This window comes from Zeugodacus cucurbitae, chromosome 6 (genome assembly GCF_028554725.1).
Source record: "Zeugodacus cucurbitae isolate PBARC_wt_2022May chromosome 6, idZeuCucr1.2, whole genome shotgun sequence".
NCBI lineage: Eukaryota > Metazoa > Arthropoda > Insecta > Diptera > Tephritidae > Zeugodacus > Zeugodacus cucurbitae.
The window spans coordinates 72,664,858-72,678,275 of NC_071671.1; the positions used below are offsets into that span (position 1 = coordinate 72,664,858).

The 13,418-nt window shown below is 37.2% G+C and overlaps 1 protein-coding gene across 21 annotated transcripts in view; it reads right to left on the reverse strand.

Moving 5' to 3' along the window:
* The window catches only part of LOC105221368 (uncharacterized), a 35,573-nt gene that overhangs the window by 13,623 nt on the left and 8,532 nt on the right, over nucleotides 1-13,418 (reverse strand). For 8 of the 21 annotated variants that reach the window (XM_054234938.1, XM_054234936.1, XM_011198293.3 and 5 more), the window contains exons 5-15: nucleotides 13,274-13,309; nucleotides 6,664-6,846; nucleotides 6,424-6,567; nucleotides 6,219-6,352; nucleotides 5,952-6,132; nucleotides 5,538-5,852; nucleotides 4,270-4,584; nucleotides 3,479-4,123; nucleotides 3,229-3,411; nucleotides 3,022-3,159; nucleotides 2,783-2,965 (exon numbers count right to left, since the gene is read on the reverse strand). In XM_054234938.1, coding sequence (XP_054090913.1) covers nucleotides 2,783-2,965; nucleotides 3,022-3,159; nucleotides 3,229-3,411; nucleotides 3,479-4,123; nucleotides 4,270-4,584; nucleotides 5,538-5,852; nucleotides 5,952-6,132; nucleotides 6,219-6,352; nucleotides 6,424-6,567; nucleotides 6,664-6,846; nucleotides 13,274-13,309 — 2,457 coding nt within the window. Of the gene's footprint in view, nucleotides 1-531; nucleotides 686-832; nucleotides 2,042-2,625; nucleotides 2,677-2,782; nucleotides 2,966-3,021; nucleotides 3,160-3,228; nucleotides 3,412-3,478; nucleotides 4,124-4,269; nucleotides 4,585-5,537; nucleotides 5,853-5,951; nucleotides 6,133-6,218; nucleotides 6,353-6,423; nucleotides 6,568-6,663; nucleotides 6,847-13,273; nucleotides 13,310-13,418 lie in introns of all 21 variants that reach the window. The other 13 variants (XM_029046312.2, XM_054234943.1, XM_054234942.1 and 10 more) reach the window with 8 other exon arrangements.

Below are 13,418 nucleotides of genomic sequence, written 5' to 3' on the forward strand. Positions count from 1 at the left end.
AGAAGCCATTCGTAAACATTTCGCATAGGAGTCGAAACTGCTGAATATGTATTTGCTATAAATGATATTGCTGCTTTACCACTTGCTTCCCCAACTTTTCGTTGTTGAATTTAAAGCCCACGACCATCAGTAAGATATCCGAATCCGGACACAGCAGAATAAGTTCTACTGCATGTGGCATTATACATTTGATTCAATGCCTACGACTATTTAGCTATTAAATATACGAACGGGAGTGTCGAAGGAACTCCCATCTTCGTTTGTTGTCTAATAACAGCTTTCATTACATCTCTTCATTACATATATAGATTCCTTGTATTGTTGTTATTAGTGTGACGAGTAAAATAATTATATTAGTATGATACGTATTTTCATTTTCGAATGCATCTTGTAACACGAATTTGGAACATTTTCAACAGGAAACACTTTCAGGAGGACTTGTGTGCAATCGTGCAAAGCATTTAGCTGGGTGCCTTATGTATATCAGGGCGCAATATTTATGGTAATTACAAATTCAATACATATATTTACTTTCGCACACGAAAAGCACTGTGACAGTTGCTGAACTGAGCCAAAAATTTGAACATGTGAAAGTCGTTTGTTTTACCTTCAGTTTTCGGTAAGAAACGATTGTCTTTTGTGCCTTTCGGCATTGCACGATTATGCTTTGACACTATGGCATATCCTGTATCGGTTAAGATAAACATATACAGATACAGTAATTAATTGGAGGGATATACTCGTTTATATGAGGATTACATCAGTAAAGGAAGGGGTGGGGAGTGCCACAATACTAAGTCTTCGGTTGCCAACAATATTTTTAAAGATTTACCTAACTTATCTAAGAAACGTTTGTTGGAAAGCTCATTAGCTTGATGAATTTTGTGAGGATTTATTGACTTGTGCGATTTTCGAGAACCTTTATTGTCTTCCCCATCATCATCATGATCGTCATCTCCGTCGTTGTCATTTCTGTTTTTGTCTTTTTTGTTTATATTAGGTTTCGTATATTTATATGTTTTTTTACTACGATCTTTTACTATGGTATCATCAGCATCGTTATCATCCCCATTATTCTTCGATTTTCGATGTCGATATTTTCTTTGTGACTTTGTGTTATATTTTTTATTTTTGTAAGCTTGATTTTCATCTTCGTCGCCATCTTCATCATCATCATTGTCATCGTCAGCTTCATCTTCATCTTCATCTTCACCTTCATCTTCATCTTCACCTTCATCTTCATATTCATCTTCTTCTTCATCTTCATCTTCATCTTCATCTTCATCTTCATCTTCATCTTCATCTTCATCTTCATCTTCATCTTCATCTTCATCTTCATCTTCATCTTCATCTTCATCATCATCATCATCGTCATCATCGTCATTATCATCATCTGTTTCCATTAAACGACTTTTAAATACAATTTTTTTAAATCTTAATCTTCTTGAACCTGGCTTTCGATATCGCACGCGCATATTTGGTTCATCGTCATTATCATAGTCATCGTCATTATCTTCATCCCCATCATCATTTTCGTTTTCATCACGGGATTCATCATCTTCATCATCTTCGTCATATGCAATTCTACGCTTGATCAGTTTATATTTCTTTCTAGTTTTGTCATTAGCGTCATTCTGTTCAACATCGTCATCATCATCATCATCATCATCATCGTCATCAGCTTTATGTTGTCTCCTAATATTTTTTTTTAATCGTTTGAGTTGTTCTTCTTTACTTCTATCCGTTTTGGGGTAAACTAGCTTGGTGACTTCATCATCATCATCATCGTCATCGTCATCGTCGTCGTCATCGTCATTGTCATCGTCATCGTCATCGTCATCGTCATCGTCATCGTCATCGTCATCGTCATCGTCATCGTCATCGTTATCGTTATCGTCATCGTCATTGTCTATATCGATGTACCTTCGTCTTGTGGCGAATCTCGGTTTTATTTTTCTGTCAATTTCGTCATCATCCTCATCATCATCCTCATCCTCATCATCATCATCATCATCATCATCATCATCATCATCATCTTCACCTGTATCGACAACATTTTAGTTTTGATAATAGATTGAATCGGTTTTCTTAAAGCCAAAAAATGGGGTATTCAATTAACGGAAAAAGTCTTTGTATACAATAAAAGTATTACGAACTGTATAGGAATGTGGTTGAAAATCAGGAGTGTCAATTTAAATTATAAAAATACACATGGGGAATGAAGGATAGATGTTTTCGTGAGCTACATATGTATGTACATAAGTTTTTTCATTCAACTATATATACGCACCTCTTCGTTATGGATATGGCCTAGACTGTCAGAATTGCTTTGATAATTCGCTTAGCCATACGTTCAAAGTATGGCGCTAACAAAGTTAACAAATTTTATTTTTTCATCAATTCTCAATAAGTGTATTCACTAAGTTAGATAGACTGAGATCTAAGAGTGTGTGTAGTTTACTACATGAATAAGGGTTGACATGAGTCAAATATGAATATAATATATTGACTGAGTCTTAATGCTATGTGGCGTGTGTGTCTCGAGTTTAAAGGACTGGGAAGAGAATTGTGTGAGTGTTCTCGACCAAAACTGAAAAATATAACTTTCGAACAAAGAACACTTACTCTTTTGATTGATCAGCCACTGCAACACACGATTTTCATTTTTGAGATTACCTGTCGGAATAATTGTAATAAAAGTGAATAATTTTGTATATATTATTTCAATTCAGCATTTCGCTTTATCAGAGATAATAAGACCGATATACATATGGTAACTCACCATCATACATGATTGGAACGCCTGTTTCGTAATATACCAAGGCGGGGAATGCAAAGATTCCAATTTCATGTGCCAACTTCACATCATTAGATTTGACAAATTGTATACCATGTTTGTCGGTGTCATCATCAATGGTTTCCAATTCCTCCAAGATTTGTGGGCAAGTTTCGCATTTGTCGTCATCTTAAAACGGTCATAATTTTAACAAAAAATACAAATTTTTTAAAGGGTTTAATTACAGAAAAATACAGCCAAGTGTTCAACGTCATTAATTAAGACTTGCAATGTTTTGCGATCGACAGATTCGATAACGTCAGCTGTGGATTCATGGAGGTCGATGACCCAATCTAGAATTTCTTCCTCCTTCATAAGGTCACCTGAAACAAACAAGAACGACCAAAAGTTATGGGGCGTGATACAAGAATGCACTTCCTTCTAAAGCTTACCATCATATATCGTCCGGAACTTGTGTCTATAAAATGCTAATGCTGGCAGACTAGCCAAATCGTATTCCTTATCAACATCTGGGTCGGAAGTTTTGACAAAATCTATATCCTTTTCTTCGCATTCATCATCGATATTCTCCAGTTCATTCAAAATCTTTTGAGCCCGCTTATCACCCTCACGGTCTTTAAAAAAATACAGAAAGAAGCGTGTATATAATTTTGAAACAGGCATCAACCATCTTTCACTTACAAAAGAATACCACTACGTGATCGTTCTCCGAAAGTATTTTATCCAACATTTTCGTGTTGACTTCCTCAATTTTACCGGGTATTTCAAGCGTGTCTTCATCAGTGATCCATGCCAGCACCTCGTCTTCGTCATCTAAATCACCTGTAAATACTAATGGATCGCGATTTCTGAAGAATACCAGTTGTGGATAACTCTTTATGTTGTGCTTCTTTGCGATGTTTGTATCTTCGGTGGTGACAAAAATGATACCCGCCTCATCCAGTTCATCGTCAATGCTCTCCAATGCATTCAGTGTCTTATCGCATTTTTCACCCGGCTCACAGGGACCGGTGAAGAATACCACTACATACTCATGATCGTTGATTAAGTCGACGAGTATTTCATCGGTGACCTCCTCAATTGTGGCGGTACGTTTTTGCACAATCAGCCATTCCAATACTTCGTCTTCATTCATCAAATCGCCCTCGTAGAGCGCTGGTATTTTGTTCTCGAAATATATGAGCGCAGGCAAGTGATCTAATCCATATTCCTTAGCTTCGGCGGCATTGTCAATACGTACAATAACGATGCCCTCTTTTTCAAGCTCATCGTCGATATTCTCAAGTTCGTTGAGTACGCGAATGTCTTGTTTATCATCTTTGTCATCTAATCAAAATTACATAAATTAGTTAAAACATGTCAGAATTTTGATTAGAAAAGTGAAAGAACAAAGAAACTAATTGTGCATCGATTCAAGAAAATACAGATACAGAATTTTTGGTAAAAAACGACGGGATTCTTTAAAAACTTACAAAAAATAACAGCCAAATGTTCAGTATTTTCAACCAACTTATCCTTCATCTCGTCGGTAACTTCGGGGATCTCCGAGTGGCGCTTCTGATGTACGAGCCAGCCCAGCAGTTCATCTTCTTTCATCAAATCACCTTCGTAAATATGCGGTATGCCACGTTCGAAGAAGACAATTGAGGGTATTTCATCGATACCCCATTCCTTCGCCTCATTGTCGTCGTCAATTTTGACGAAAGCGATGTCATTCTGATCGCATTCATCGTCGATATTCTCCAGTTCGGCGAGCACCTTTTGCGATTTCTTCTGGTCCTTGTCGTCTATGAGATCAACAATGATTTATTGATTTATTTTAATTTTTATGGATGAAATAAGTTTGTATATATAAAAAAAAACCTAATTATTCATGTCGCAGTTCAATTTTAATACACTAGTGTACTAAATGTCAAAACACCTTTGGAGAAACTCTAACACCTGACACTATTTGCGAATGATCCATTTTAAATCACATCTCAGCTCTTCATCAGTTGTTAGTGGTTAGATCTCATTGTTACAACAGCAAATATTGTTCGCCTGAGACAACACAGATGTTTGCACAATTGCTTGTGCTTGATTCTAAATACTGGTCCCGCTTTTCATAATACATACAGAGAAGTTTTGATCAGATATCATTAACTCTACGGTGGTCTAATACTAGAGGTATATACTAGCTATTTCTAATGATTTTATCGTGTATGTATACTATATAATGACGGATCAGATATCTCAATATAATTGCTGCAACTGACCTTACAATCGAGTTGTACTGTGCAAACATCTGTGTAGTTTGAGCGGTAATTTCGTAAAACGATATCTTTGGTTTGATATTTTTTGTATATATGTATAATATATGTACACCCAAGTGATGTACATACATAGGTATGCATGTGAGCACATAAAGCGTAATTTTAGGCGAAGCGCGAAAGGGTTTTACGTCTTATCTTATATGTAAATCATATAACTAAAAAATGTAAAACTTAATTTACTTCGAAACATTTTCACAACATCTACACCACGCCAAACACACACACGCACGCACAACGAGTATCTACAACTACATAAAGTACACTATGTACAAATCGGGTGGTAATTATTTCTTTCCGATATTGGAGCAAAATTTACGAACATTGCAAATGTGGCCAATGTCACCACAGCAGCGAGTGCGAACACATGCGTGTTAGCTCGAAAGTAGCTTCATTGGCCAGTTTGCGCTAGATTTCATGCAACAACTTACAGTAGAGCACAGCGACATAAGGCATCTTTTCAATTATCAAATCCAACATCTCGTCGGTTATATCCTCAATTTGATCGGAGGTTGTTTGCTCCTCGAGCCATTTCAGCAATTTCTCCTCATCCTCAAGATTGCCTTCGTAAATGGTTGGAATGCCTTTTTCAAAGTAAATTAGTTTAGGAACTTTGTTTATGCCGTATTCGATGGCCTCTTCAGGATTGTCGATTTTCACAAAAGTTATACCCAATGCGTCGCATTCATCGTCGATATTCTCCAACTCTTCGAGTACTTTCTGTGACTTTTTGTCATTGTTATCATCTAAAACGGGAAATGAGTCAATACATTAGCACGCAACGATGAGGAGGGAGGTCCAGGGTGGAGGGGTTGTCAGGGTGGTCAATTGATTGGTATAGTTACAGAATAACACTGCCATAACGCGGCCTTCCTTCACCATCTTATCGAGCATTTCATCGGTGACATCCTCGATTTCGTCATGCTCCAATTGTCCCACCAGCCAATGCAGTATCTGCTCCTCAGCCATGAGATCACCGTCATAAATATTTGGAATTTGTTTTTCGAAATAAACTATTGCCGGAATCTGTACGCATACGCGTGTGTATAGATATTTTTCATTATTAATCATATTGTCAAATCATTGGAAGATTGTCAAACTCAATGCATTACCATGTCGATTCCATATTCGGCTGCAGCTTTTGGGTCGTCAATTTTAACAAATTGAATACCGTGTTTGTCGCAGTCGTCGTCAATTTGTTCTAGCTCTTCCAATACAGTCATTGAATCATCATTACCATGATCATCTAGTCGTGAAACATACATATGAGAATCGTCAATATTCATATATCGTGTATAATTAATTGCGAATTCGTACAGAATAATACAACCAGGTTATCGATATTGCTGATTAGTGTGGATAGCGTCTTAGCCGTAACATCTTCTATGACGTCATCCTCATCGCCGGTCGATTTATTTTGCACCAGCCATTCTAAGACGTCCTCCTCACGTGACAATTCACCTGAATTGATAATTCAGTAGACAACGTACATAGATTATATTCATGTGTCGACCATTCCTATCTACTTTATTTTGGCTTTATTGCCAAGCTGCATACCTTCGTATATGATTGGTGTCTGGTGGCGATAGTAGACCAAAACTGGAAGATTGCCCAAATTGTATTCCTCGGCCAATGCTTCATCGTGAATTTTGACAAAACCGATGCCCAATTGATCTGCTTCGTCGTCGATATTTTCCAGTTCTTGCAAGGCCTTAGCACATTTGCGACATTGCGGCTTATCTGTTCAGGGGTGGAACAGATATTTATTAATATCGAATTCTGATTAACGCTTATAATATTGTGTTTGTGGAAGAATCGATAGCTTTCGATCGGGGAATTGGATGCATTTTAGGCGGTGAGGCGGTGAGTGCGCTGGGCGAATATATGTAACAACAAGTAGGCAGGCATCTGGATTATAATACAAGTTTTTGTGTATGTGTAAATATTATCGGAAGGCTGCAGGGCGCGCTTTCGTGTACATATAGCAGTATGTGTGCGTGTGTATGTGTAGGTTGGCGCGAGCAAAGGAGAAATGCATATGCCTACACATTTTCCCCTCCGTGATATTTATTTGAATTTATATTTGAATTGTCCATAGTATTCTCGTTATATTTATTGAGAATTTATTTCTGTGGAAATTGTGTTTCATATTTCAAATGCATATAGAATTAAACATAACGTGTAGCCTGAAATACAACTGTACATTCATAAACCAACAATATGTCAACTAATAGCATATCAGTTGTGTAAATGATGAAAAAATTAATTCTTAGTGAAATGTTTCAGAGCAACCTTGAGCAAAATATCACATCTTCGAGTATGAGATGGATTACTGTTGGAAAACATACTTCTAGATATTTAGCATTCATTATTTGTACCGACTTGCCTAATGCCAACTTAGCTTAGTAAGGTATCTTATCAAATGTCTGAGATATCAACCGAACACATGGAAACTTGTCTACTCCCTAAATAATCACTAGAGGAAGATGTGCGTCCTATTTGATTAGAAACATCAAGCGAAAGTTGGAGGAGGAGTCAAGCTAGAATCCTGCCCTATGTAACGTTTTACTGAAAATGATTTAAAATGGAAAGGAACAGGTGTGACAAGTGACAAACAACCGCTACGGGAACTACCGCACTGTCGAAGTAGAAACGAGAATTCAGACTCGGAGACAGAGCTTCAGGTATATTGCATACAAATTGATTTCTCTTATCGGCATACAATATACTCGTAATACCACCGCTATAGAAATTGATTGAATTGTGTGAATTTATCCGTTCTGTTTCAGATAAACTAATATAATGTTTGTTAGACGGGAGCATATTTAGTAACTAAACGCATTGTTATTGTCATTGTGAGCATGTAAACAAACGATCCCGGTTCAGTGAGAGCACATACTCAAAGTTAAAAAGCTTTCGTTCTCTCTACACGCTTCTCGCTCTTTATTTTCATTCTGAACTTTCTACAAATAACGGCGCATGCTCCTGTAAATCGAGAGTGTGCTACTCAAAAATACAGCACTGTGGTGAATTTCATAGACGAACACGGATCATTGTATTTGCTATTATTGTTGTTGCATCGTATGTTGTTTTACTTTATGTTATATTTTGAACGAAATTATTTATATTTGATTGAATTTAAATATATATTTTTTACGTTTTTTATTGCTAATGCTCGCAAAATACAAACTTGTTGGCCCAAAAAAAAAAGGAAAATAAGAGGTGGATATTGCCACCGAGTGTGGGGTTGACTGTCATACATATGTGTCTACATATTAGCTTATTGTAATGCCATTTCTTAGTCCATTGCTATCATCTTTCGTACTAAGTTTTAAGTGAAATTCAATTGGCCCGGAGCCAAATTTTGCATTTGATTGTATATTTTATTAAAATGTTTTTAACACATAAATTTCGCGAAATTACTCATTACAGCTCGGGAATACATACATATGTACATATGTGCCGAATCGTATATAATATATACATATTTACTAGCAATTTTTGGCCACGACGAGGATTTTAGTAATAAAATTAGTTTAATTTTAATTCTCCTTATTAAATTTTCCTCTGTAAAACGATAATAATTCACGCAAACTTCTTGAAAAATATTTCGAAGAGAAACACCACCACAACAGCAACATCGTTTTCCCTCACAGCAATTTTGGTAAGCTGACGAGATGTCAGCCATTTGCAATTTTGATTACGGTTAGATCGGTACGAGTATCCACCGAAGCAAATATATTTATTTATCTGGAATTTTCACTGCCTCAGGCTGCTATATTTCAGCTTATTAATATATAGAACGTAGAAAATGTTATATTCATATGTACATGGGAACCCTTCCTTACCGTTCTGCTGGAGCTGCGATAAGACATATTTTGAACATCAGACAGACATGGCAAGTGCTGACATTAATGCAACAGTTGCATTGTAAATTAGATGTGTTGTTTGTACAAACGCACACACCCCTACATGCGCAAGAGTGGTGTGTGGTGGGAAGAGGTTGGTCAAGTATACGCCCCCCATTACATCAAACAGAAGTAAAACGCGACGAAAAGCGCAAAAATACACCGCAGGTATTTCGATTTAAAATGCATTTGCCAACCACTGCCAACCATTCAGGCCATTCAGGCCATTTGCATTTGCATTTCTTTCAAATTTCACTCAGCACACAAGCAGCTTGCAATTATGTTCGCATAGCTATGTGCGAGTATATTGTGTTTGTTTGTGTGCGTTCGCTCGGCGAGTTGCAGCGAAACTAAATTATGTGTTTTACTGCGAATGCAATTAAAAATTCTGTTGGCCCGTCCAAGCGCAAAAATTAATGTTCGACTGTCAATTCGTGAGCCATTCTCGCGAAGCGTTTGCCAGCGACGAAATAGCGACACTCGCAGCCAACAACAACATCGCGCGAAGAACGTTTAATGGCGGCACACGCGCTAGTCATGTTCGCCTTCACCCGTACGTTATACTTGCGAGACACTTGTAGGCCACTGCGAATAGCGCCATTAAGTGCAACAGCAACAGCAACAGCAACAAAAAGATGGGCCAGATTACTAGCCAAACTGTGTGCCCCTCTCGGCCGCAAAACCCTCTCATCCAAGGACTCCACTCCACTGCACACACCTGCACACACCTGCATTCACCGCCCCCTCCAAGAGCATTTTAATGCAGTTTTTGAATAGCTCGTTTTGAGTGAAACCATATGGCGTTTATGTCGTGAAGTAGGAAAAGAACTACTGTTGGTTGAAAGCAAAGATTAACATATTACATACGGATATGAGTTTTGGGCTAAGAAGGTGCTATATGTCATGTCACTACCAATACTAACGAGAATACAAGCTGTCAGAACTAAAGCTTACCGATCTCTCGGAGACGATGGTTGGAGAAAGCGAGGGATGTAAGCGGTTGCATTATTGTTTTGGCCGAGTTTGAAGGCGCTAATTATGACTTTAAGAATCGTATCAGTAATATCTCTATAATACTAGTAAGTTGAAGTGGTTAACAATTCTGACTATTGGGATTTGTTATTTATCCTTTATTGTTATGATTTCGATATTGAGACGGACATTAGTGCCTCATTATTATTGTTTTTCGGCAAACTTTATTCAATACTAGTAAACACTGAAATGTTAATATCAAAATGGATCTTGTGGAAGACAATATCGTTGGCTTTGTTTAACATTTTCATTTACTCATTTACGTTTATGCAAGATTGTATTGGAAATGTGAAATATCCATAAAAATTGACCTTGAAAATATTATTTACGAGTTCATTGCTTGTAAAATCTGAATCAAATCAAAGAAATGCATGCTTGTATTTGGAAACCTCTACATGCCCAATTGCAAAAGTGATCTGATACATACTCGATTGGGGGTTGGTGGGTATGTGTGCACCTGTGAGCCGAACAAGTTTATTGCGGCTAACACACATTCATCCCCAACAAAATAGATACATATTCGTACATACATTCGCGTATACTCATACATATGTACAAAAAGAATATAAAATCAATCTGTGTTTGTCGTCGCCGTTCTTATTTTGTTCTTATTGTCCCTTTGTGTTCGCCTTGTCGTTGGCGCGAAATCGTTTCAGTGCTATTTTTATCAGCGATTGTAGGTGGACACTAACCTGGCTGTGGCTGCGGCCGCGGCCACGGTTTCGTCTTGATTTTACATTTTACTTAATGCTTCACAATCACGCCAGAACATACACAGGCGACGGCGCGCACATGCAAACACTCAAAAGATATTTGCTAATTTCGGTTGATTTCCTCGTTTTTTTTCACTTCTAGCGCAGCGGTCGCATGGGTACGTGTTTCGGTCGCGCCGAGTCGCCCTGTCTTTGTCATGCGTGTGCATAAACTCGCATTGTTGCTACACTCGATGCGGATATTTAAATACCAATCAAATGCGTACCACAGCACTTGTCTGTGCTGCTGAGGTGGCGAGAGTTTATTAAAATTTTTAATTTAATTCTCAATTCTTTGCTTTCTTGATGTTGAAGTCATTTTTCGAGTATGGCGCTTGTGTTTGTCTGTTAATTGAAAGAGAGTATTTTTCACTTCAGACAGAAGAAAAAATATAGGTTTCTTTCTAAATGAGACAGTGACTCCCGTCTAAGAATATCGAAAAATGGGGGAGTTCTCTTACACATTGTATCCTAACCTCCCACTGTATCCAACGTCTTATTTCCCGTTTTGGCGACACGCCATGTGTCGCTGCGAACCTAACTTTTATGTTCCTACAACATGAATTCCTGAAGTTTTCGAGACTCTTTAAATCAGCGAGTATGTTATTATTGTTATTACCGCACGGCAGTATTTTTTTATTTTATGCGGTCTCCCAGCATATACTCGTACACGGTCTTCTCATACATATTCGCATAGCGCATTGCAAACCCATCCACTGCTAACATTTAAATTGGCATGCGTATTTGTAAGCGCATATACATATGTATATTTGGCTTGGTTAGAGTTGTAAGTGTTGTCATGTTTGTTAAATTTACTTTTCTAATTTTATGCTCTTTATGTCTGTTCGCATGTGGTCGGGGCTTTTCTCGTGGTAGCTACCAGTGGGGTGGACATGTTGTTGTCGGCGATAAAACATACGAGCCATATGAACTTGTCTAATCTTTTGTGTTCGCGCGTCTGCTATAAAAATAGTTTAAATGAATTGCATTTCCTGTTCTTTATTTTAATCTTTTCGCATTTTATTTCATTCAACCCGAGAAATATTTCGGCACCTACTCTTTTAGTATATGATTTTTGAGCCATTTGTTTTACCAGGGGGATTTCAGTGCTCAGAGATGACTACCATTCATTTAAACTCAAAAGATATAGAACAGATTTGAGCTCCTGACCACCTTAATTAGCATCTTTATGCATGAAAACGAGCTCTTCAAGCTCAAACTTGGACTTTACGCGCTCAGAGGCATTTGAGGCTTGTCAATTTAAACAAATCGCAAGCCCAACACCAAGTAGTCATGAAATGAGTTTGATACGTATACTCGTATAAAATGTGCCCCTATGACGTAAGAGTCCATGTTGAGTTATTTAATAGTTCATGCTCAGACACTGATCGTGCAATGCAATTTTGCAATGGATATTTTCTTTTCAGTGAAAGTTTAATAACCACTGCACAAGTTCGCACGCCATTAAATCTCAAGTTCCTAAGTATTTCACTTTCTTTTCACTGTGTATAATTCACGTCTTTCCAAACATTTTCAAAATTTGTAAACACAATCGAGCATGTGTATGTCTTATCCACACAAATCGATTCGGGAACAATGTACATGTGCGTGTGCAGTTTGTTCTTTATTCCAAAAGGAAACGTACATATACATATGTATGTATTATATATTGTGTTTATTTTCTTAAATCTTTTAATTTTCACTTCGCTGCCCACAAATATTCTCTTTGAATCAAAATAAAAAATGTGTATGTAAAAGATAAAGTATATGATTCTTGTTTATTCCTAATTCCCAATTTTGTGTGGGTTTATTTCGATTTTCGAAATAGCATCCATACTTGCAACTTTAATATGCACATATTTAATTATACATAAATATATTATACTTACACATCCACCTATTGACTATATATATTTACACATACATTTACATATGCTTAGATAATAAATATGCATACATACACACACCGCCTCATAAGCGATTAAAGTTTGGTTTCATAACTAAGCGTTAAGGCAAAGGCAAGGCAAAGCTTTAAAGATCAGCGCAAATACAGTTAGCTGCACACAAACGTCAACACTAAATACACTAATATATACAAAGTTACATATACAAATGTACACATATACATATATTATATATGAGTATGTCTTTACAAGTATATATTTACAAACAAGTGGAGTGTACGGGCAACTAAAAGTTCTTTAAGGTGATAGTAAGAGCTAAGATGGATCGCTGATCACTCAGGACATGTCATTCAGTGCAGGATTATGTGCATGGGAGAAAATTAATGAATATTTACACAAGACCAAGACAAGAGATTTAATTATATGCTTGTTGTTGGTTGTTGACTTTTGGCTTTGGTAGTTTTGTTGGTAGAGGTGGTAGTGGTGATGCAATTGGTAAGTCGGAGGGTAGGCAATTTTGATTGATAGGCGAATTTCGAAAATCCAACTTTAAATGCACACTTTCACTTACCCATCACCCTAGGCGGACACGTGGCATGGTCGGGACCTGAAGTAGTTGACAATTCAGAACAGTTTTATGTACAGTAGATATCCAAAAGTCTGGTAGACATAGGACATTAAGTAGTATGCAGTATGAGGAGCTCGACGCGTATTAT